Source organism: Oculina patagonica, chromosome 7, assembly GCF_052425735.1.
Source record: "Oculina patagonica isolate OP01 chromosome 7, crgOcupat, whole genome shotgun sequence".
In the NCBI taxonomy this organism is placed as follows: domain Eukaryota; kingdom Metazoa; phylum Cnidaria; class Anthozoa; order Scleractinia; family Oculinidae; genus Oculina; species Oculina patagonica.
Genome location: NC_135764.1, coordinates 17,276,729 through 17,302,989, shown reverse-complemented (window position 1 = coordinate 17,302,989; position 26,261 = coordinate 17,276,729). Strand labels below are relative to the sequence as shown.

The window sequence follows — 26,261 nt, the reverse complement described above, 5'->3', positions numbered from 1 at the left end:
ATAAATCAGATTTAAATAATAATAAAATAATAAATCAGATTTGTACGGCAGGTTTGCAGTCGGAGAATAAACTTATTGCAATTGTCTCTTGTGTGTGGTTAAATGTAAACGATTAGTTGATTCCTATTTGTTACAAGATGATAGCCGTTGTAAAAAGCTGTATAATAAAGGGTCGCACCAATTTGCAGATATGTCAAACAATGTGTCAAGAGGAGAATATTATTAAAATTGGTCAAGTTATCACGCAAACAAATAAAAGATTGAAGCACAATTACCGTGGTTAACGTTATCTAAAAATCAAAGCCCCTTTGGGCTGTCTCAGTCGTGTTACACATATTTCAACAGTTCATTACGTGTTTATATTCTGTTCCAACAACTAACGTCAAAATAATAGTTTCCTAATGTAGAGAAATAACATAAGGCAAAGAGAATTGTGGATTGTTGATACTGTAGTTGCCATTTTGATAAGTTTGATCCCATGTTCGCAGTTAATTTCTGGACATCCTATATTTTTTTGCCTTCAAAAGGAAGCCACTGATCTCTTTCTCGCCAAAACATTTTTATTTATTATTCCGCGTCAATTAAACTTTTTAACATTTAAAAACTTACTTCATCCCCGCGAGTCATCTTACCAATGTATTCATTTACACTTTCGACTTTTGACAACCGCTTTCATTTCCTTGGCAGTTTGATACAAATTAAAGTCGAGCCTGTGGACGGAGTTGACGATGAATCTAACTCACTTTCCCTTTTGATTTCTTGTTCTTTTAAAGAAATACTTCTCTGTTCTGTTATTTTGTTGTACAGCTTCCTTTTAAGCCCCATTTCATGTAACCTGGTAACGACTGGTTTAAAAATATTTCAGGTTTATTCAGGTCCGTATTTGGCTCCAGCTAAAAGAGAACAAAAATCAATGGAAAATGTTGCACTGGGCAGTGGATTAAGAAGTTGCTCAAGGAAAGGTCAAATCCGAAAACAGTAAGTTTCTCATCGACTTTTACCAAACATATGCCGCACAGTATTTAACACCTTTAAATCCATTAGGTTTGAGAAATTGACAACGGATCATTGGGTACTGTTATCATCTGACTTTACATGAAAATACGATCATGAGGTGACTCGAAAATGAATGATTTTCTAGCGATATTCTGTATTAAACAGATCAGCCACTAGGCTATTCTAAAACAATTAGACGGCTCGCTCTTGGTTTCTATCGACACTAACACAAACCAAAAAGCGAAGCCCCTCGCCAACTATCAGCCGGTAGAAACCTCGAGCTTGCCTTCTAATTGCTCATTATTACGCAAGAAAACGCGGTTGCAAATGTTTTTGCCATTTATTCGAAATCAAGAATTTTTTTATTCTGGTGTACTTCAAGTTATCAGAAATGCACTACAGTTTAAGATAAGCTTATTTTAGTGAAATCTGGATCGCTCAAAATTTTAGTTTTGCTGATTTCGAGGTTCTCTGTGTATCGCTGTCATGGTAATATGGATTTTCCTTATACCAAACTTCAGTCTGAGAGAACAGCTAAAACTAGACTGTAATACCAATTTTATAAAAACTGTACCCATTTAGGTACTAATAATTATTGTTTTGCCAACAACAGCAGCAAGGAGCTTAGGCACTAGCGTCAGAGTCTGAGGGTGATGCCACACTGGTTGTTTGACGCGGTTTAACTTCTCTCATTCAGAATCCAAATTGAAAGTGACCGCGTCACCGCAACGGAGAATTGCTGGATTCCAACCATTTGTCACATATTCCAAGTGAATTCCAAAAGGCATCTACGAAATATAAGATTTGTCATAACACCTCATTACCTCTCACACTACTAGAAAGTAAAAAGCGGCATGAGTTGGGTTGGGGTAGGAAAGGCTGAGTAATATGGCTAGTTTTGTTTTGCAATTCTCGTCCACAGAGGCCACGCCCCTGGGAAGATATTCACTTATTAATATGCAGAAGCTCAGGGGATCTCACTTATTAGTACTCATAATCACCGTAATACGTACGACAAATACGTTTAGCTGCAGAAGATCGTTAGATAAAGCGATGATTTATTGTTTACGTTTTCAAATTGGGCCTTTTTTTTTTACGAAATATGCGATTTGATGCCATTTGAGGTGATTGTAATGTGCGAAATAGCAACATCGCGTTGTATCAAGAGCCCTGTTTATCTGTTCCAGTCGCTTTGCTGATTCACATCTGACATACTATTTCAGAAATAAAAAACGTTCAAAAAAAGAGGACCCTGCTTTTAAACTTGGTCCACTAGAATGGAAGGCAAGAATCGAACCAGTGACTTACTGACTTAAACCCTTGAGTTCCCATTGGAACATAGGTCGCCCACCAGAGATCTCCATCTTCCCCAATCGAACCAGTTCTTTCATAAAAAAATCAGTTTGAATGGTGAAGTAGTTCAATTATACTTACTTTTGACCCTCTAATCATGCCAAGAGTTTTCATTGGTTGAACACTCCTCGTTCCAGTCTCCTGATCAACACACACCATTTGGCATCGGTTACACTTACCCTGTGTCTAAACGTCACATTAGACGACAATCAATTATACAAGCATAGTTCAGTAATAAATAGCTAGCATTTCAGAAGAAAGAACTTTAAATACAGAATTACGATTATACGGCCACCCCTCCAAGGTGCGGGATTGCAGGAAAGTAATTCTCCAATGACTGACTTGACGAATCCTTTTTCACGGAGCCCATTTTCTCATACCTCGTTCTGCTACAAAGCACTCAATCAATTTTCCACAATTCCACACCCCATTTGTCCATCCGTTGCTGCAGTTTGGTGGCTTAATTTGAGACGGATTTTTTTGCGTTTTCCCGACTGTAATTTGGATAAATCCCATAATTTATCCAGAAAATACCCTTTTAAACCCTGACGAAAAATATCTCGAATATCAAATTGGGTCATAAAAATTAAATATGTACATTGACATTACTGTCTTACGCCTTTCTCTGTGCAGGGAACGTGTTTCAAGATCAAAACGTTTTCCGAGGATAGTTGTACCCAATTTAAATCCTGCATGAGCTTTGTTCGACAGTCAAGATGGCGACACTGAAGACAACGTGGAACGAAATTCCCACCTATATAGTGTGCAGGCTTAGATGCATACATACCGTATTAATTCTAAAACGAGCTGCAGGGCTTATTTATAAATTATCCGACTTTTTTATGTGGCCCTCATTCAAGGGCGGCACAAATACAGGCGCATTAAGAAACATTGTTGAACAAAACAACATTAACTTAATTTCACTTCTAATTTGACAGTAGCTCCGAAAACAGTTGTTAGTATCTCCAAAGAAAAGTAGAAAAAAAAAACCGGAAATTGAATGTCAATTTCCGGTTAAAATTACATGTACGGAATAACTACTCTTTAACATCGGGAATTTGGGTCTCAAACAAGTACAGAAGGGGAGTATTCGTCATGTTCCTCACTCGTTCTGTGGGGGGGGGGGGGGGGGCGCACAAATTCAAATTCTCTTGAAAATTGCGTAATTTTCGCGGCTGGCGGTGCGGGTCATTCAAGTTTATCAAGGACAGACTCATTATAGCACTACATACAGGATTGTTTTGACAAGCTTACTTACCCTAAAAACTAATTTGCCAATATTTACGGTTTTCCAGTGATCTTCACTGAATGGTTTCCCACCATTAACAACTAAGTTGGCTCTAAATCTGTCAGTCAATGTGTCCAATTGCAGCTGTTGAAATAAGTACACAACGAGCATTAGGGAAGTTCACGCTTACCCGCATGAACTAAGCAAATGATATCACTGGATAAATTTTGGCGCACTATCAGACTTCTGTGTGACTGTGGTGACTCGCCGCCTCACTGTGCTGCGCCGTGTTCCAGGCTCAATTCTAAGCTCTGTGAGCTTCTTGTTAATAATGTTTAGTAGAAACTCAGCTGTGGTCTATTGGAAATCCGCGAATCTGATTGGTTCTCCCACTGTTTTCTATTCGCCGTTATAGTTCACCACTAAATTTTCTCAGATTCTGATTGGTTTAAATTGAACACGTGACGCCATAGTGCCCGTCCACCGGAGGGCACTATCAGCCCATAGTGCCCTCCCGTGAAAAATGCCCGGATCGATAGTGCCCGCCCGTGACTGTTTTTTGTAAACAAGCTGCCTGCAGACAAAAAATCCAACCAAATTCACTGCATTTAGTGGGTTTCTCGTCTGGTTTTGTTTCGTTTGTTAAAATTCGGCTTTCAATTGAGTTTTTTATCCTCAAAAGTAAAAATAATTCACGATGCTTGTTTTTGTATGTGCGCGCGGAAGAAAATTTAGTGGTGAACAATAAAGACAATAGAGTGTTTCTGTCTCGGAACTATCGGTCTGATAGTTTCCCCTTGGAAATTTGATGTTCTTAAAACTAGCATATTAGCCCTCGAAGCTTCGCTTCTCGGGCTAATATTTGTTTTAAGAACATCAAATTTCCGCGGGGCAACTATCAGCCGTTAGCATAACCACACTGACCTACTATTGGTAATCGCGCAATCTGATTGGCTACACAGGTGCCTACTATCGATCCGTAGAAGGCTCTCGGAGCGCGCACTTAGTCTTCGCTGAATTTTATCAAACAAAACCTTCAATAAATCAATTCTAGCGATATTCTGAGTTTAATAGATCGGTCAGTGGGTTATGCTAACACAATTAGACGGCTCGCTCTCGGTTTCTACCGGCTTTTGATAGTTGGCTCGGGGCTTCGCCCCTCGCCAACTATCAACCGGTAGAAACCTCGAGCTTGCCGTCTAATTGTTAAATAGTTCCTCGACAGAAACACTCTATTGTTAAAATAGAAAACAGTCGCGGGCGCGTACCTCTTTCAGCGGTAAATTTTCTTGATTTTTGTCTTCAAAGTGCACAATATTGTAGGTTTTGGACTGCAATCCTTTAGAGTTTCTACTAAAACAATTAGACTACTCGTCCTAGTTTTCTATAAGCGATAGTCATAGAAAACTTGGGCTCGAAGTCTAATTGTTAATTAAACAATTATTGCTGCACATGAAAACAAATGTGCCGCGACTGTCCAGTTTCAAATTGTGAGGCTAGATACCGTAAAATGTGATCAACCTGTCATGAACTTCCCAAGGCAAATCACAAACTGTGATTCAATCGATGATTTATGAAGGCAACCAAGGAAAAGTAGTACCAAGGCAGAAGTGTTAGATACAACTTATATTCATGAAGACATGAAGATTTTGTAGGAAGTAAGCACTTCAAGGACTGTTTTATACTTGATTAAATGCACTTAAGGAACGTATAATGGCTTCCAGTTCAAAAATATTACCAAGTACTAAAAGGACAGCTTTTATAATATTTCACTCTAAATTCTAGATTATCAAGTTGTTAAAGGTTTCACAAGTGGGGTACAGGAAGGGTACAGGAGAAATGTAGGAAGGGTACCGAAAAGGTACATGATGGATGTAGGAGGGATATGATAGAAAAACCCAGAGTCGATGTGAGATTGATGTAGGGTCAGTAAAAACACGAACAGCCCCATGCTTAACATGCAACTCACCTCTGTTTCCATGGATGTTTTTGTTGTTTCTTGCTGTTTAACACTTATCAGAAGTTCACTAACACTTGCCGTGGTTATCAGAAGAAATTGTGATTCGTTGGCTAAGGAAAGAGAACTGTTTCCTTTCTCGTCTTGGTTCCATTGGTTTCACATGTTATAATAAAACAAAAAAGACATTATTTCAGAGGGGAGCAATGGTGTTCTCACAAGCCTGATCTTGCATTGACTCGACTGAATTACTAGCCGATAAGTGAAGGTTTTTTAACAGCCAACAGAAAATCAGCTAGTGTGTGTCAGGCTATATACTGACGGCCACTATATACAGTATTGAGGGGCAATATGTTTTTTTTTTTCTAGTTTGTTCTTTAACATTTTGACATTTTGTTTAACAAATTGCTTTATTTTAAAGACGTTTGATTTGACCTAGTAATAAGCACTGGAAAGAAATGATGCCACATGCAAGCATTAAGAGTATAAATACAAACCTCCTAATTTGCACGTTCGGCCATCTCTGCTGTGATGCTGAATGAGTCGACATTTTTTGCATAAAAATTGTGACATCCACAAGGCTGCATGATCTCCACAATCCATGGTTGAGACTCTACAATTACACATACCTTGACTCAACTAGGGGAATTATTCAGACCTAACCACAGGAATGCCTGATAATACTGGTGTGAGTAAAGAGTACTAAACGTACATTGTACGTAAATACAGACCAAATAATGGGGCGGTACTAATGCGCAGAAATTAAAAATCTTAAAAATTAGAAAATAAAAGACATTTTTTACAATTTCATTAGAGCTTTGGTCTCTACTTTCACGTAAATTACAATCTATGCACTTCAATATAGAGCTACAATATAGAGCAATCAAAGATCTCTACGAGATACCGACTATTTTGCATGAGGTATGAGTAGGAGAAATGATAATATTGAAAGCGATTTGCGATGCATTAAATCAACAGGTCAAAACCGATCTTAAAGTTTGACTGCCACTTTTCTCCTAAAGAAAGGTTATCAGTTGATTGATTTTCCTGATTATCAGCTGGCTGGGAATTCCTCTTGTCAAATGCCTGCTGAGCCATAAACCAAGCATCTGTCATTATCGTTTTGCGTTCCACCTTTGTCTATTTATGTAATGTTTAATAAATGAGCAGCAGTGTTTTATCATGTAAAACACGAGGCGCAGCCGAGTGTTTAAGACTTGATAAAACACAAACTGCGAATTTATTGAACGGCTTAACAATCTTCTGATGTAGATCAACTCATTCCTGCACTAATATTTAGCCGTGTCTTAATCAGATATAAAGACACTCATTAAACATTAATTTCTTTTGTATTTTCTTTATGAATTATTAATGATTTTTTAAATTACATTTTATTAGAGGCACAGTGCGGTACAGTTAAAAAAAACGTTTCCGTTAGTAGACCTCATGCTTTTATAAACGATGAGCAAAAGCCAGTATAGCAAGTACATAAAACGGACTAAATGACCATGTTTCTCGGATTATCGGCTGGCTGCAAATTCCTGCTTAGACTAACAAATAATAATTAGAATTATTACAGTCAGGGTGAATTATTCCACCTGAATCCTGAATCTTTCTCTATTCAGGTCAAATTAATTGATCTGTATAGAGGACCCCCATGAAAAACAGCTAGCGCTGATGTGGCATCCTCCCTTAATATAGCCATTTATTTTTTATTTTTCCATTTTAAGTAAGGTATAAGCTGTTAGCCAAATTTTGGGATTTACCTATCTCCACAGACTTTGGTTTGGCAAAAACTTGCTTTGCACTCCTGATACCCTGGCGGCAAGCTCAGTGGCAACACCAAAGTAGGCATTCCTAATAAACAATTATGTTTATTACATAATATAAAGAGAGTTGGAGAAAACAAACAAAAATACAATAATATTAATATTAACCCATTGGCTCCTGTGCCGGTGTCCTAGCCGATTTTGACCCCCCTGGATTTTGTCTCCCCCAGTCAAAATCCGCTAGCGGATAATGATCCCCCGGTCAAAATCCGCTAGCAGATATGGACCCCCGGGAGTCAATATTTGCTAGCGGATTTTGTCCCCCCTTCGCGAATTTTGACCCCCCGTCAAAAGTGATCATACTTCGCAATCGTAATCCTGGAGTCGTAAACGAATAAAAGAAAAGACGATTAAATGTTAATACGAATATTTCATGAACATTGAAAAGATGAAATAGACAAGGTAAGTCTCGGTGTTTACCAAACACAGCATACATGCGCATTGGAAAATCTATGTTATTCTCAACACGGCCCGAAGTAATGTTTTCCAATCGAAAATCAAGTGTCATTTTTGTTGTTCCTAGGCTAACGTGCAGAACTAAATTTACAATAATTGCTTTTTTTGTTAGTTTGTTGTATACATGTACGTCTGAAATTATAATAAACAATGTTCGGCTAACAAGTCCCAGTGTCAAGTTAGTTTATTAGAATAAATGTTTGGTTGAGTGAATTTACAAAAACCTGAAAAGATACAGGACAATAAGATTACTGGACTCTAATTACATTGTTTTCTTTTTGTTTTTACTTTAGACAATAGATTTCTTCTAAATAGCTTCCGACATTAAAATAGTTTTTTGCTTGCCGATAAAACAAAGAGCAGTTTTCTCGACTTTTACTCTAGACAATAGATTTCTTCTAAATAGCTTCCGACATTAAACAGTTTTTCGCTTGCCGATAAAACGAAGAGCAGTTTTCTCGACTTTTGCAAGTTTTGTGTTGTCATTCGAGGGAACGTTGAAAAAAAGTTTGCAAATGGAAAGTTTACCGAGTAATAGGGAAACAAAGCTTAAATAACAATTGTTGAGGGGGGGGGGGACAAATTTGGCGAAGGGGGGTCAATATCGGCTAGCGGATATTGTCCGGGGGGTCAATATCCGCTAGCGGATTTGGTCCTGTGCTGGCCTCAACCCGCTGTAAAAACCAAATGTTGACAAATGCCCTAGAGGTTCTTTTGGTTCTACTATTGTTCTGCAGATAATAAGGGCAAATAAACCAATCAGAATCCGTTTTCTGCGCATATTTTTAGAGATTTCTAGGGGTCCTAGAAAGGAGGTTTTATAGCCTGCAAAACAGGCGGTTTATTTTGCGGGTCGAAGCACGAAGTGCAAGGTTTTTATTTTGCGGGTTGATAAAAAAAAATCGCCTGTTCTGCAGGCTAACCGCAAATAATCTGGGATATCCATCAGAACTGCTGGAGGGTTCTTCTGATTCCAGTAAATAGGGGGCTACAGTACTTGAAATGAGGTAACACAAAGGTCTTGTAGAGTCTCAACAGGATGTTTTCTGGTAATAGTCTGTTAAGACATTGTAGGGCTATGATTTTTGAATAGACTTTTCTTAATATCTCACTAAATGTGTTCTTTGAAAGATGTTACACCACGGATCTATGAACCATCTTTAATATTATCTCTTGTACACACACTACAACCCTTTTTTTTAAATAAATCAATTGCAACCATTGGCATACTAACTAATACTAACAGTTCACTACTAACATGCACAATAATATTAATTTATGATTAAATATTTACAGTTTTTCTTACCAGGTGCTGTGACTGACAGAGTTTTACTGGTAAGATCCAGTGCAGGTTTAATAAGACACAACCGTGGCTCTCTCTTCTGAGTCAGGCATACCCCAGAGTCAGTGACTATCATCCAATGACGATCATAAACAAATCCTCTGCGACCAACCTCCCACTCATCAGCCTGTAACACAAAATTATGACTAAAGTGTTCTAGACATGCTGTTGAGAATAGGACATACCCCTTCTCACCTTAGAACTGCCTGGATACAATGTAGAAAACAAAATTTGTATTGAAAAAGCAGTGTAAAATGTATCATGCAGTTTCTATAAATATATTCTTCAAAGTGCACCTTACAAAACACTTATTATTACCGGTAAGTCCAGTTACTGTAAGCCATTGTGTGAGGCCCAGTGAGTTTGCATTTGGGGATCACATAATATCCTCTACTTAAATTAATTATGGGCTATACTACAGGCTAATAAATATGAGAAATACAAAAAGCAGGATGAAATCGGCAATATTCCTATGTTCATAGCCAAAACATGTTGGGTTGCTTACCACTGACTTGTCAGTACAAAACGGTTGGGATGGCCATTGAATAATGGTAAGCGTTTTTCCAAAATCAGCAAACCAACCAAAAGAGATGGCACTTGTATTAATTATATTTGCAACTTGGTTTCCTGCTATTGTTTTCTGTTTATGGGAGACTGGAACTGGGAAACAGTAAGGGAAATCCAGTTGGCTCTTTCCAATTGGAAATGCAGGACATCCTCTGAAGGTTGTCAATAAGTTCCAACTAGAATTCCCAGAAAATCTACCGTCTTGTTACCATTTGCATTCCAACTGAAAATTCCGTGGCAGAATGGTAATTACCCTTGATCAACCAGCAAACCAACCAAAGAACACACAAAAACCCAAACAACCTAAAATGGTTGACCCCTGACTTTAGCCTTGGTTTCCCTTAACAAGTTAAAATCATTACTGACCTCAAATGCTGCACAAGATTTGATGGGATAAATGTAGATCTTTTCCAACCTTGGGTGATTTAAATGATGTAGGCAGTCAGTATCAGACTTCAGAAGTCCTGCAGGTTTGTACACTTGGCAATCATCAAACATTTCACTCTGCACATCAGGATCTTTCTGGTTAAGTGTTGAGTGTATGGTTGACTCCTCCTCCAAATCTCTGTGAATGTTATTGTCTAAAGTAGTCTTTTTGTGAAAGTCAGATGAATCTGTGTCTTGATAATGTTTGAACAAGACTGAATTTGTGGGTAATATGGCATCACTGTGCAAACTTTTGTGTGCATTGGAGGTACTATTTAGATCTCTTTCCAAAAAGCATTCTTCAATAAAATTTAGAAATGTTCTTGCATCAGCAAAGTTTGACATGTATCCAAATGAGATTCTCACTGAGCCAGTAGGTTTTCCTTCAATGAGATCCACATCATCCCCACACACATGTCCTGCAGACAGATTGTCCTTCACTTGCTTATTTGATAGGCTCAGAAATTTCTGACAGGCCCCTGTGTTGCAAAAACAACCGGTCCTTAGGTGAATGTTATATAAGGTGGCCATCTTTTCTACCTGTTGAGGTAATAATTAATAACATTTATTTAACATTGTTAAAATTACAGCAAAGCCAATGTGGATGTGAGTACAAAAGTAATAAAAGTAATATATAGATTTAGGCAAGCCTAAAAGCGGAGCTCCCCAGTTAATTATTTTGCACTTTATTGAACTCTGAATCCCGGCCATTGTAAAACTTTAAGGCTGAGAATTTTATATTCGTTTTATTTTTTTAATAAATAATAATTAATATTTTTCCTTATTTCTTTTTTACCGTGTCCGGGGTTGAAGGGGGGGGGGGTGTACTCCCTAAAATTTACTATGGGGGTGTACCGCTGAGACTCTGGACCTGTTCCAGAGACAAAAGGTTCAATTTGCGACCCTGTTCCAGACAAACACTGCAAAGTAGGTACCCTGTTCCAGCAATATCCACAATGGAAATATAAACACAAGCGTACATCACAAAGCTCTCACTTGACTTCGTCTGTGGCTTGGAGATAAAGCGATGAAAGGAGCGGAGTTTCATAGCTATACTTAATAGTGTTTAATCAGGATTCTGGGAAAACAATCAACCCTGTTCCAGAGTCAAAAGGGTGATTTGTATACCCTGTTTCAGAGTCAGAGAGGCAAATAGCATACCCTATTGAGCGGCACATACCCGTATAGCTCTTATATGGGAGTACCATCCCCCCCTCAGGGTACCGTGTATAGCAACACCAAATAAGGGAACAAACAAAATCAATCAAAATGTTATAATTCCACCGAAAGCATTATCATTAAGAAGTCTGGATAGGAAATTATGTTGCAAAACGGGCAATTATGTTACCTTCATGTAGAAAAAAGGAGGGAGGAGTAGGGCTGCATAGATAGGCATATCCCATGGCAAATTAGGCATTTTTGTTGTTGCTTTACCAGCTTTAAAAGAAAGAAAAAAATCACTTAACATTTAGAGTATAAAGGAAATAACAAACATCTACATTTATAATAAGGTTGATTTTAATTTTTTTTCATTCACTCATTTATTTATTTTCATTTTCACTATTTGCCTATATTTTAATTTTGAATGGAAATGGCAGAGGTTATAGCTAATGGTTTACAGCATATTGCCCAAACCAAGCTAACTCCAAGCAAACCGGAGTGAAAGCTAACCACAAGCAAACTAGAGTGAAAGCTAACCGCAAGCAGACCAGATGAATAAAGCTAACTGCGAGCAAACAGGGGTGAACCTAACTCCGGAAACAAAGGAGTGACATTCTGTCATTCCACCGAACAGGGTCACCCCATACCCACCCCCCCTCCCCCAAAAGAAGAAGAAGATAGCACCTTATTCACTTTTACATGTCTTTTGACTCCCCTTCCTCTTAAGGGGTTTCACTTCACTTACAGAAAAAAGCAAAAATTCTGGGAAGCTAGAATATTGTTCGAGTCTCAAACTCAGTTTTGTTATTTGATTACCCAGAAAAAAAAATAGAATCATGTCTGCTTGTGTATAAAACTATGCAAGAAAAAATAAAACATCAATACTTTGACTACTCTTTTAAAAATTTGTTGGTATTGTCCACATTTTTATGGAGTCATGTTGCCCATTTGTCATGGAGTTCACAAAGTAAGCAAGTAAGTCACAATTTGGTTGCTACATGGTACCTTATGGATACTGCAAATTTTATCTGGCTTTAGAATATTTCACTTATTTTAAAAATATAGCTGTTCTTATAAATTGTACACAGCATACAATACATAAGAATGAAATTGGTAATGCCTATTGCTTGCAATAACGGTTTTAAACTCATCTATACTTTAAAATTACAGTACCACCAGTTTCAGCATAACTAATCCAAATTCAAATAATTACATTGCTTTGTAACTCCACTACCTCCCCCAAAGATCTTATCATATAATTAGACAACTACATGTAATTCCTGTGTACTTGAGGACTCAAAACAATTGGACACTTGCAGATTTTAGCTTGGTCACATGTGGTTTCTTACCAGTCAAAACATTGAAAATAGCAATTTTAAACTACCACCATTTCTGCTGTTACTGTTTTTGCTGAATTTTTTTGAAAAGATCACTTTATAATGCCCTTGTTACATCTAACAAGATGTGAAAGTGACAGGTCAATCAAGAAGTTGTTTTCTGAAGTACACTGTAAATAGGTTAACATTTAAAATCTAAATTTTGCTTATTTGCAGCTTTTCTTGATTTTAATTTACATGTAATTTACTAGTCTCTTAAAAATAGCATCATGACGACACCCAAACATCGAGCTGTATTTAATCTTTCCTGTTTTCTATTTATGTCCTAGTCCTTGTCTGTTTTTGTGTCTGTGGCACTGCAAACTCTGCAACTCATGTTAACCCTGAAAAAGTCAAATGCCACAGATTAAATTAAAATTGATTAATTGGCATCAATATCAATAATTTATAAAACAAAACACTTAACTTGAGCTTGTTTAACTGAAGCCAAACCACTGGATGCAAAAGGATCCATTAGATATTTAACAGAGATGGATCAGCACAGTCAACTAAATATTTTAATAAACTCAAAGCATCGCTGCAAACCCTAACACCCCCTCTTAATTAAAAGGTTTGGCCTTTAATCAACCCCCTCCCGCTAGCCCTTTTGGAACTTCCATTGACCTTACATGGGATGGATCTGAATATTTGGGTTTTCCTTGGTGTAAGAACCTGTGAAATATTTCTTTGTTTTGGAGCTATTGTTTTCCTGCTCCATGTTGTTTTGAGGCTCTTTGATGCCTTGTTTCACTGGTTCATACACTGAGGATGAGCTGGCCATGGATTTCTGCCATAACCACACATTGGAATTTGTGAAGAGTTTGTGAGGGGAGGTGACATTCAAACCATTTAACCTTCCACAGTGAGGCTAGGGTATAGATATTTTCTGGTACAAGATCTAGGCATTTCATGAAAACATACTTTTAGTGAAATATTAATTATTTAAATTGTCTACTAATTAATACATTGTAGTTGTTTTGAATGTCATTGAGGAGAGACAAACTAACTCCCGAGTTAGGATTTCGAATTGGATTTCCAGTTAGGATTTCGAGTTGGATTTTTGAGTTGGATTTTCGAGTTGGATTTTCGAGTTAGGATTTCGAGTTGGATTTTCGAGTTGGATTTCGAGTAAGGATTTCAAGTTGGATTTCGAGTTGGATTTTCGAGTTAGGATATCGAGTTGGATTTTCGAGTTAGGATTTCGAGTTGGATTTTTTTTTTGACAAAGCAAAACCCATTACAAGTATTGAAAGCTAACCATAAACAGGCTAACTGGAGTGCATAGTAGGCTAACCGAAGTGAATAGTAGGCTAACAGGAGTGTGTAGTAGGCTAACCAAAGGTGCATAGTAAGCTAACTGGCGTGTATAGTAGTATAACCGGAGTGCTTAGTACGGTAAGCAACTTGAAAATCCAACTCGAAATCCTAACTCGAAATCTAACTCGAAATCCAACTCGAAAATCCAACTCGAAAATCCAACTCGAAATCCTAACTCGAAATCCAACTCGAAATCTTAACTCGAAATCCAACTCAAAATGTTAACTCGAAATCCAACTCGAAATCCAACTCGAAAATCGAACTCGTAAATCCAACTCAAAAACCTAACTCGAAATCCAACTCGAAATCCTAACTCGGTGAATAGGCAACCTCCATTGAGGAGTTGAATAATGAATGGAAATATTTCACAAAGTAAGAAGATCAGCAGCAACCAAATGCAGATTAAAGCAGCTGGGTAAAAAAAGAACTAAACTGAATAAAAACATATTTCAATTATAACTAAAATATAAAACTAGATACCTGATTTACTTTGCTGTTGTCCACTTTGCACAGAGCATTCTATACCAAGGTCAACAAAACTTGACTGTAGGTATTCTTCATTCATTGCGGCTTAATGGCAGAATATAACACTACCTAAAAGAAGGATTGACATAATAATCTATTAAAAACCACCACACTAGCTCTAATTAATGGCCCTGTTTATTAAAATAATTTATAAAAAATTCCGTCTTATTTTATGGATCTCATCAAATATAATAATATTAGCCTCTTTCGTTTATTCACTCAGTGTAGTGACCCTTCCTTCCTACAATGGGATATTTAGCTTTTCTACTTGGGGATTTCTTTTTAACTTATCTGTATAGAAAAAACATTCCCATTGCAAAGATACACATTCAACACTGTCATAATGATAGTCAATGTATTAAAGTTTGCATACACAGCTGCATACAGTGTCTAAAATGGCATGAATTACAAGTAGAGCGAACAATTGTGTTTTATAAAATTACTCAAAATAATTAACTAAGATAGTTTTATGTGGAAATAAACTTTTTTTTTTTTTTGGTTCTGCTAAGGTGTGGTAAAAACGTGTCAACGCAAGAAATTCGCAACGTAACGATCTCTTCGGTCGGTATAAAACGCAGACCATGCAGACTGCAGACTGCAGACTGCAGACTGTGCAGACGGTGCAGACCGTGCAGACTGAGTAACTTTTTTTTCTTCTTTTTTTACATTGTGTTTTACAAAACTTTTCACGAACGGTTTCCGAAGTTCGTTTGAAATTCGCGAAGTTCGCTACGAACTTTAGGGGGAATTTCATTAAGTAGTTGTCAATCAAATTACGAACTTCGCAACTAAATTGTGAATTTCACGTGCAGCGAAGTTGAAACGTTGAGGAGTTTGCAAGTTGAGAAGAAGTTCGTCCAGTTTGTTTAATTTGGTGAAATGAATCCGTTCCCAGTACAGCAAAAAGCAATCCCAAGTCCAGAAGGCAGGACATCAACGGACTAAAAAGGTCAAAAAGCAAGGCTGCCCTGAAAATGGTTTGTGAATGTTACAACAAAGTTTTTCCCAATGTCACCCGACACCCGACTAAAAATAGATTACAAGTTCTGCCGTGTGCAGTTTCGAAGGAAAAAATTTCAACAGATGAACCGGTTTACATATAAAAATACTGTTTGTGTGTGCCGTAAAAATCTTCTTAAGAGAAAAAAACGTTTTCCTTCTTGAATACACATCAGTTTGGAAAATCTGCGGAAAACCAGAACTTTTCAATTCCGTGTATGTTATACTTGGTCATACTTCTGTGTTTACACAACACGCAAGTCACGCCATCTGTCTGTTCGTGATATGAAACTCTGTTCCTCTGAAATAATTTATATTTGCAAAAAAATAAGCTTTGGTTAAATTTTTTTTTTACTAATAAACAACACTTTCTTTGGAACAATTGAAATGTGTATTTATTTACGAATTACTTATATTTTATTATTAAGGACAGTGTAAAAATTTTTGGGGGATTTCTCAAGAAAACCCTGTACTGTATTCCCAAAGCATAACTACCAACCGAAGCATTTGTTTACGTTATAAAATTGAACTAGAAACCTGAACTTAACAAATAAACTGCTATATCCGACCAGTTCGTTTTACCTATAACTTAAAATGTTCCAATGTTTACAGTGTAACGCGCTCTCTGACGTAGAAGAAAACTCAACAAGCTGGAAGCTAAATAAAATAATCCCTGACCTTGAAGCCAACTTTAGATGATTTCCTGCCTTCCTGGACTTGAAATTGCCTTTCCTTCTATCGTGAACAGATTCATTTCACCAAATTAAACAAACTGGACGAACTTCTTCTCAACTTGCGAACTCCTCAACCTTTCAACTTCGCCGTACGTGAAATTCACAATTTCGTTTCGAAGTTCTTAATTTGATTGACAACTACATAATGAAATTCCCCCTAAAGTTCGTAGCGAACTTAGCAAATTTCAAACGAACTTCGGAAACCGTTCGTGAAAAGTTTTGTGAAACACAATGTAAAAAAAAGAAGAAAAAAGATTACTCAGTCTGCACGGTCTGCACCGTCTGCACGGTCTGCAGTCTGCAGTCTGCATGGTCTGCGTTTTATACCGACCGCGATCTCTTGGCGTATTCGTCCGCGACTCTAAAATAGTTCGTTCAAACGAATTCCAACAGCGAGTAAATAAGAATAAATAGATGAATTAAAAAACTAAAACACTAAGTTTAGCTGGGAGTTTGAATAAAAACATTTAAGTCATTATTAAGCTTATAAACAATTCAACTTAACTTCTTAATAAAAGTTCTGTAAACCAGAACCACTAAACCGACGCAAATTCACTCATAAAGCATATAATTACAGATTTTCACAAAAAACATGGACTTAGTGTATTCAGTAAAGTCAAAGTTTGTTACCTCATATTTGAAGTCGGAGAATGCTTGTCAATTCAGCAGGGCAAAGCTTTCAACCAGCTCATGAATTAATCGGAAGCGAAGCGGCCGCAGTTTTTCGTATTATTATCCAACCGCGTAGTACATGTGTAAGCTATAAATTATAACTAACTCCAGCACCACCGACCTTTGAATTATCCGCGAAGGTCTATTTCAGCCTTTGGCAAGATTTCCGCACAGCCCCCTATATTAATTATGCATACAATATTCTGACTGATTCGTTCTCTTCATGATTGCTGTTTGTACCAGTAATCACATGATTTCGAGTGCAATTTAGAATAAATAAGCACGAGTAAATTTTTCAAAGGCTAACAAAATTGCACGAGCCCGCAGGGCAAGTGCAATTTGTAGCCTTTGAAAAATTTACAAGTGCTTATTTATTCCAAATTGCACGAGAAAAATCATGTGATTACTTGTTAATAATATACAAGCGACAATTACGGTCACGCTTTGATAATTTTCGTGACAACTTCAGAGTAGCGCCTGGCTAAAAAATTTGACGTGTGAATTCATGCGTAAATATTCATTCACTCTCTGGAAGTGCTGCATGAAAAGTTTTCAGAACAATCATTTGACTCTTTTCGCCGTTGAATTTGAAGAATGTGAATGACAAAGCAAGGAAAAAATTCCTAAGGTTCTGCTGCTGTTCTTGGCTGAGAGGTATTTTTTTGGTACGTTTTATCCGTGCTGTGTTTGTGTTCGCCCGAACAGAAATCAACCTCAGTTCAACACATGTTGCTCAAGCTGACAAATTAGTCAAACTAGAATACCGAACTGAAATACTGAACTATAAAAATCTACCGAACGGATTTTCTTAGTACAGATGAGCACTCTGCTACAACTCCGCATTGCTACCTGATTTCACTGGACGTTTTACAGGTTAGATTTGCCTCTTACAGTTGTAAAACTATCTTTTGTGCCTTTTGTTGTTGAGCGAGCTTTTAATTAAATAAACAAGCTTCGGCTATTATTAAACAATCATGTAATGAAATGCTTGCTCCTTCTGTGTTCAAAACTAGGTAACCGGTTCCTTGGAAGTCTGGTCAGTACTTCTTCGCGTTTCGCTTCAGAGAAGTGAAGCAATGTTTCGGCGAGAATTTTAATTTACTATCGGCCGTCGGCCGTGAGCTTATTTCGAGTTTAGTTTATGTCTTGTCCTCTTTGCCTTTTTGATAATTCTACGTCTTTTACAGTAAGTAATGTTTGTTGTTCTTCTGTACTTTGCGTCGTATTCAAGTCTTTTAATTAAAATTGCGTTATTAAGTTTAAATTTTGTCTCACTTTCGTCCGCCATTTTGTTTGTTCAAGATGTATTTTTCATGAGGCTGTTGTCAATTACACCGTTTTGCACTGCCAATTACACTTTTTGCACTGCCAATTACACGTTTTGCACTGCCAATTACACTTTTTGCACTGGTTTGGGATAAATTGACGTGTTCTTAGCCAATCAGAATGGAGAAATTGCTGCTTGTATATTATTAATGTATAGTGATAGTATGAAATAGTTGCATACATAATTAATGTAGGGGGCTGTGCGGAAATCTTTCCCAGCCTTTTCCATCCGTGTAGCTATTGACACTTCATTTTCCTTCACTTCAGTGAATTGCGTTTAGCTCAATTAATTTCCTCAGAGCTGGTGGGAGCTGGTCAGCTGCCGAAACGGTAGAAACTCGCTCGCTCTCCACCTGTGCCATTTTTTCGGATCTTCCCGTAAGCCCTTATCGTTTGCCATAACTTCCATGATGTGTAAAGCCTTTAGACGGGGTAGACCGAGAAATATTTACGAAGACATTTCTTTTTCCTGCTCGGTTTCTCCTTGTGCTTCGTTCACCTTACAAACTGACCAGGTTGTTCACTTTGTCCTTCATGTAAATCTAAATGGACTGACCATGGAAAAAAAACTTGCGCCCGCGGACCAATAGCAATGCTATCACTTGGTCAGCGGTCAACTTCAAAAAAACACGCGACCTTGACTAGTTTTTAAAAACCTGAGCCCGCGATATGGTCATGTGATACTGGTCAGCGGATGCCTTGTTTTGACAGCTGTCAATTGACCATAAAATGGATGTCCAATGATGTCCAATATCAAAGATCTTAGTCGATTACCTCAATTTCGAAGGATGCAGAAGATTGTCTCCCCTGCCCCCCCTGCCTGGGTTGCCTTGGGACTCCCCTCCCCCTCCCCCTCCCCCGAGAGTCTGTACGCGCGGCGCGCGTACGCACCAAATTTTCTCGGCCTCCTGGGTTTACAAAAATTCTCTCGTACCCGCATTACCCATGGTGCTCCGCTCCGCGCGCTGGCGCGCGCTGAGGAGCTCCGCTAGAAATTGTGAGAAAGCGATTTGTGCTGATTGTATTATGAAGTTCTCTTACCTCACTATATCCAACAAAGTCTCCACTTGCTCTCAGCAGATTAAAGTTTATTATGGGGCCTTGCCTTGTGCTGTCCTTAAAATCAGTGTCACAGTATATCTTGCATAGTGGTTTACCAGAGTTGTGTGTCATTGCAGACATCTTGTTATACACATACAAAGCAATGCTGTGGGTGTGATTCAACACCGCTCTCATAGATCCTATCAGCTGTTCAAATACATTGAATGCATGATGCAAGGCAACAATTTCCAAAAAAGGAAGAGTGCCATCTTCAAACCTAAAAAGTAAGTAGAAAAGTAAAATGTGTTAACTGTCATTGGAAGAAATTATAGTTAAATAGTGATTACTGCGAGTATGATACTGCCATTGAGCACTACACAATAGACCATTTCCGATTTACCCTTTGCCTCTGTTTCAAAACGAGTCTACGTGCGAAACCATTCAAATGAAAATGAGTTTGATTTACATGAAAATGGACCTGTGGGTGAAACTCATTTTCACTTGAATGGTTTTGCACATAGACTCGTTTTGAAACAGAGGCAAAGGGTAACTCGGAAATAGCCTATTAAAACTGGTCAGCCCTTCCTATAACAGTTATGAAGTAATTGATAACGGACACTTGATACATGTATCATTCCTAATTCTTACATTTGACAAATCATGCATGTCTGGAATGTAACAGATATAAAACAACTCGGTAGATTTCTTTTGTGGCACCACACTTTCCACTAATTCAATAGCAGGGTTCAAAATAGCAGCCGACTAAATTAAAAAGAGATTCACTAATATTAATTTACTGACAATACATGGTTGCGCCAGTAAAGCGTTGATAAGTGTGATATTGTGTGCGGTAAGTCCACATGTGTTTGCACATTAAATCGTGGTTGATAACATGAAAGCGAGGCATTTTTGCTAACTCCAAAATTCCCCCTGGTATATGCAGGACACTCAGAATGTGCACAGGACACCACACAAAACTAGGAATGCATTTGCCTTCGTCGAGTGCAATAAGTAGGTAGGTAGGTACTAGGTTCTTTCTTTTTAAGCGATGACTTGTAAGTGATATTGTCATCGCTTTATGTCATCGAACGACTGGTTCTTTTTGTCTGTTTCGCGCTGACGAACAAAAATCCCAGGGGGTTACTCCCCAAAATTATGTACGGGGAGCGGAGTTTCGTAGCTATGCTTGATCATGCTTAATCAGGATTCTGTCTTGTTGCGTTACTTGCATCCAACAAATAAATTATATGCCAGTTTGATTACTGCATTTGACATTTCTTGGATGCTGCAACGATGTCTCCTGGCAAATGTTTTATCTTAGACAAGACTCAAGTTTCGGTCCTTCAGTGGACGTCATCAGTTGCTTCTATGTTTAAGTCTCATCGAATGATTTGGAATCATTCTATTTGCTGTTTTTGTACTTGACTGCAGGATCGAAAATTCCGCTTTCTAATTGGCTTGTTTAACTGGACCAATTGTGTTAACGTTGTTTCGATCCGTGCTTAAGTTGTGTTTGTTGAGAAGGCTATTTTTCGCATTTTTGACCGTTAAAGGTCAGTTCTGATGCTAAATGGTGGGTCTTTCTTAGCCATGCGTAAGTGGTGTCCCACATAATGAAGAAGGGCTTCATTTCGAATTTATTGCACAGCATGCGTTAGCATAGATTTTTTTTTTTTTGCGATCAAAGATAATCTTATGCAACGTAGCGGAACGGGGCTCTGTCAAAAAAGGTCACAAGTGAAAATATTAAAAGTGACAGGCCAAACGAAAAGGAAAGGAGCAAGGAAAAAAATTTTGGAACGGTTCAGCAAACAAATAAAAATGTTGGCTTATGCGCATGCGCCAAAGTAAAATATTGTACAGTTTTATATGGAAAGTTCATCAAAAACTTACTGCAGTGTCAGAAAGTGCATTTCTAGAAAGGTTTAGAGAAAATTAGCACCGTAGCGCCAAAAAATCAATTTAGCGGTTAAAAAGACTTGTTTTTTGGAGTAATTTTAGCATATTAAGGGTTGAGATGCTGTGCATTTTTTTAAACACATTGACACTCACTCCTCGCTTTTCTACATTACAACATTCACATACTTTTCACATTGCTATGCCGAAATGGGCAATATTAGAAACTTCAAGCAGAAGCTATGAGAACTTTACTCGTCCTTTAACATCTTTTCTTTTAAAAATCCCATTTTGAAACATCATCGCTTCTGCACGCATTGCGTGCCGTTTATTTTAATTGATGTGTAATTTGTAAATTAGATAAAAGTGCAATATAAGTAATAAAATGTTATTTGTTAGTAGTCTCTCAGTGATCTGTAAGTAGTTATTCAGTGATCTAACAGTAGTTAAGGTGGCCCACCGGTATATTTTAGGCTGTCAATTCGCTTTTTTAAAGGTGTTTTAAGGAGGGAAAACATGAAGCGTGAGAATGTGAAAGGATAATCCTCAAATCAATTAATCAATCAAATTTTATTTATACGCGTGACACTTAGGAGTACAATAAGTTCTCGTTAGAATGTGTACGTGTGTAAAAATAAACATTTTATATAAATAGAAATAAAAAATATAATCCTTAAATATTAAAACCATAAATTTTACGACAATCAAACGTGATTTGCTTGAGTTATAAGCGATTTTTGGAAGCATTTGTTCCTAATAACATGAGATTATTTTTAAAATGCCACAGTAAATTTTTTGTAATTAACTCAAAACGCTGCCAATTCTGCCACCAGTATATACATGTGCAGAATCGGAAATATTTGATTGTCATTTTAGTTCTACTCTTTCAGGCTGTGTTATTTCCAAGTGGCAGAAGATCGTGCAGAATTTTAAGTAACACCTCTCTTCAAAAACAACAGTATAATTTCATGCAGGGTTTACAAAGTGACTAGAACTTGGAAAGCAGTTAAATGTACTTGACTTTTTGACTAAAGGAACACACTGATATTTGCCAAATATTATCCTGTTTTAGCTGCAGCATAAAAGACATGCAAAAGAAATCCACAAATTTCTTTCATTTTGAAATTACTTCATTTGTTTCAAGAGATTTTCAAAAAAATTGTCTGAAAACCATCCATCTTTATTGACTGCTAACATTTGATTTAATAAACAATCTTTGTAACTTTTACACACAACTTCAAGGTAACATCAGGGAACTGTCAGCCTCATAAATACCTGCTGGCCACCTAAACTACTTTCAGATCACTGACTGACTACTTACAGACCACTGAGAGACTACTTACAAATGATTGACAGACCACTTCCTGACTTCCTACAGGCCACTGACAGACAACTTACAGATCAGTTACATTACACACACCTTTCAGCAAGGTTGTTCTTGGTGACGTGAAACCTTTCACTAGAAATTGTAGCCTGCACTGTTCCTCCACCATAGTAACATTTATGAAGAATGTGAGAGCTACTGTTCTTTACAATAAGAGCACCCAAACCAGTTGGAAAACCAAACATCTTGTAAAAGGAAATGGGAACAAAATCTGCTGCACACGAATCCAAGTCCAAAGGAGAAGTGCTGACAAATGAGGAAGCATCCAGAACAACAAACCAGCGGCAGTGATGTCTGCTACTGAATATTGATCCTTGTTGAGTTTCAGAAATCCACTCAAAAGGATACTTTCTCCCTGAGAAATTACACATTGCAGGAAAGGCAAATAAGTTATGGCAACAGTCAACACTTTCGATGAAGGAATCATTAGTTTCATCTTCATTGCGTGTGGAATCATTTTGTTTTAAATGCTCCTTTGTTTGATGCCCACTTGCCAATTTGAGTTGCTCTATCAAATCTTTCTCAGTGACACAGATTATTTGTGCCCCACTTAAAGCAGCTCTTTCTCTCATACCAACCACTGATGTATGATTCTCTTCTAAGTAACAGAATCGAGCTCTATGACAGCTTTCCTTGTTGATAGCCACCTGCCAATCAAAGCTCTCTGACAAAAGTTTCAAAGCCGCAGTAGCACCAGAAGTAAAAATCACAGTGTGTTTTTCTGAAGTAGTATTGAAATGGTTTAAAATTCTACTGCGAACCTGCTCTGTGATATCACTTGACAACTGACTGCTTGGGTTTCTGCTATGTGGATTGCCATAAACATTGTTGGTCAAGTCACTAAAGAAGCTTCTCATAACACTCTCTGGATACTGTGTTGTTCCAGCATGATCCAGGTAGGTGATTTCTGAGATCAGAAAAACATGATAACTATTAGGATTTTTATCATTATCCATGTTAATTGACGCACTTTTTTGATTGGCTGATTTGATTCAAGATGTAAATGTACAGCGCTCAGGTTCCAAAATAATCCAAGCCTGAAAATTGTCATAGGAGATGTCATACCGTAAAATTCCGGTTATAAGCCCCCCCGCTTATATGCCCCTCCGCTTGGAAACAAAAAATACATCCGATTATAAGCCCCCCTCTGCCGGATGGCAGTACTGAATAGGGCTAAATGTTGCTTTATTATGCGTTTTTAATTTAAAAACGTATTTCGATCAACACTCTCGTGGCTCTTTTCGAAACCTTTTTTTCATTCCGCTTATAAGCCCTCCCGGATATAAACTCCTCTGTTTATAAGCCCACCCAAAACCCCTTACGAAGTTGTATAAGCCCAGGGCTTATAACTGGAATTCTACGGTATTGTGTTTTAAGTCTTTTAAGACTTTATACATGGTGTATTCAACTGTTCCTATCTGTTACACTCATTTAAAGTAAAAAAAACTTGGGCTTAAGTAATGCTCTTATTTACGCAAACTGTAATGATTACACCCTATGCCAACACGTCTATTAGATATTTTTGTTTAAACATGATTATAAAGATTACCTTAATTCCCGTGACATGAATTAATCTGCACAAGATTACATACACAAAATGTTTGTTGGCCAAGTTGTTCTTTTTGAGAATGTTAGGCCCCGAGGAAAAGCCTCTCGTAAAAGTGATGAGCTTTGTCTATGTTGTGGTTCAAATTTATCTTTGGTTTAACAGTTTGATTTTTATTTTTCATTGTCTCCTATTCATTTTCATAATCTGAAACAAAAGGATATAAAAATCGAACTGGTTTGAAAAATTTTAAACCAAAGATAGATTTAAACCACAACATCTACAACAGTCACTGATTGAAGACTATGCTATGGACAAACTGGTTTGCATGTTGCACAATTTTGTAGTTGTTGTCTCCAACCCAAACCGCCCTTCGGTGTTCTTTTAACCTTATTTCCAAGGCTCTGTCTGTCCATAGAACACGGAATTGCAAATACAGGTGTAACCAACACATCCTCTTGAAAAAAGGTGTAAACAACACCTCTAGACCTTAAGGCAGGAGGCTTGTCCTTTGGCCTCGGAAAGTACCCACTTTAATGCCGTTGCTGCCCAACAATCACATACAGAAGGACAACACATTAGTCCTTTTTAGCTTTGTTTGTTGTCCCACTTCAGACAACAGGATGTTACCTTTGATAGTAATTTCTTTCAACCACAACAAATTCACATGGAAATGAGTGAATAATTTCCAGATGGACAAGCATCACATGACCTGAAATGGGCAATTTACATATGTAGCTAGAATTAAAGATCTATTGGAAATTGATTCTGTGCTATCATTGGAAGTGTCATTTGTAACTCGAATCGTTGCAAGGAGTGATGTGGTAGGATCTATCATGAGTGTTGCATGGCCTTGGAAACAAGGTTAAAAGAAAACAGAAGGGTGGTTCAGGTTGGAGACAATGACTCCAAAATTAAACAACATGCAAACCGGTTTGTCCATGATTTTGATCACGCAACTCGCATTGTTGCGAAGTTGTATTTTTCACAAGGCTGTTCCTTGAGGCCTGACATTCTCAGCGAGACGGTATTGACATTCCAGATGTTTACCTATAGTCCCTTAGGAAATCTTGCACAGTGATCATACATTATCTTTTGCTGGCTTAGCACACAAAAATTTTAACCGATAAAATTTACCATAATGATGTTATTGCATCCCTTCAATGAACAAGCTTTGCCGATTTGCATACTCCAATAATACTCATTGCTCCCACCATCGATTATCATGGTGCAAAAAATGACTTGCAACTTTAACCTTTAACCAAGGTTAAATCTGAAATTCTGAAAAGAGCTTCTAAAATTATGAGACCAATCTAGGTATGGCCCAAGCTTTTCTTTACGCCTTAAAAGATACCAAAAAAATAAGGAATTATAGAATTTAAATTTGTATATTTCTTCGTGCACAGCCCAAGAAGAGACCATTATGGCTATAAATATTGGTGTTTTTTCCCAGAACACCCTAAGTGAGACCAAAATTTCAAAATTCATGTACCCCTATGGGAGATAATGAGCATCCCCGCCCCCCAGGTTTCCTGGATTTGTGCTCCCACCCTCCTTGTTGAGGAACAGTGAAATTCTTTTGGGGCAGGGCAAAAACTCATGGATTTGGGACCAGATCAGAAATACAAGTTATGGAATCCTTCAGGAGAATTATTGTGGCTGAAAAGTGTTGAATTCTTTCACGAGAGCCAGAACCCAACAGGCAATTACCTTAAGACATTTTTAATGGTTCGCTTTAGGCGTTAAGATGTTCTAAACGGATTCCTCCTGTCCTCAACAAGTGGGTGCGTATTGTTATCTTTAGTTGGGCTACTAAAGTTCTAAAAAAATCACCCCATTTAAATTTATAGAATTACCTTTAGCATATTATGTAATGGCTATTTAGCAATGCGCATTCAACAGTTTATAATACCTTTAAGTCGTTTAAACTCCTGTGTTCTCATCTGATCAATTCGTCCAGCATAATCACGCTGCTCTCCGATGAATGCATATTCCTCAGCTCGTTGGCTCATGGTACACAATCCGCCACAGGGTCAATCGGCTATCTGCGTTTGCCCTTTGTGGCAGCCCTTTGGCTGGAAGCCTCTCTCTCTATACCCCACTAGGGAGCACTAGGGAGTCTGGATTCTA

At 37.7% G+C, this 26,261-nt stretch overlaps 1 protein-coding gene across 1 annotated transcript; it reads right to left on the bottom strand.

The window, feature by feature from the left end:
• Positions 1–1,010: 1,010 nt before the first annotated feature.
• Positions 1,011–26,216, bottom strand: LOC144661458 (molybdenum cofactor sulfurase-like). Its single transcript, XM_078522234.1, has 11 exons — positions 26,044–26,216; positions 22,622–23,492; positions 19,306–19,582; positions 10,095–10,694; positions 9,126–9,288; positions 7,301–7,391; positions 6,032–6,147; positions 5,547–5,677; positions 3,608–3,721; positions 2,431–2,535; positions 1,011–1,784 (listed from the first exon to the last, which is right to left on the bottom strand). Exons 1-11 carry the CDS (start codon positions 26,141–26,143, stop codon positions 1,686–1,688), a joined length of 2,667 nt encoding a protein of 888 aa, XP_078378360.1. The 5' UTR covers positions 26,144–26,216; the 3' UTR covers positions 1,011–1,685.
• Between the last annotated feature and the right edge of the window lie 45 nt (positions 26,217–26,261).

Excerpts from the sequence above, each read along its gene's own strand:
- LOC144661458 (XM_078522234.1), bottom strand. The coding sequence starts at position 26,143 with ATGAGCCAACGAGCTGAGGAATATGCATTCATCGGAGAGCAGCGTGAT. Across the intron at positions 5,678-6,031 it reads CCGAACGTGCAAATTAGGAG|ACGAGAAAGGAAACAGTTCT; the intron begins GTTTGTATTTAT and ends AATGGAACCAAG. Across the intron at positions 3,722-5,546 it reads AAACATCCATGGAAACAGAG|CTGCAATTGGACACATTGAC; the intron begins GTGAGTTGCATG and ends TTATTTCAACAG.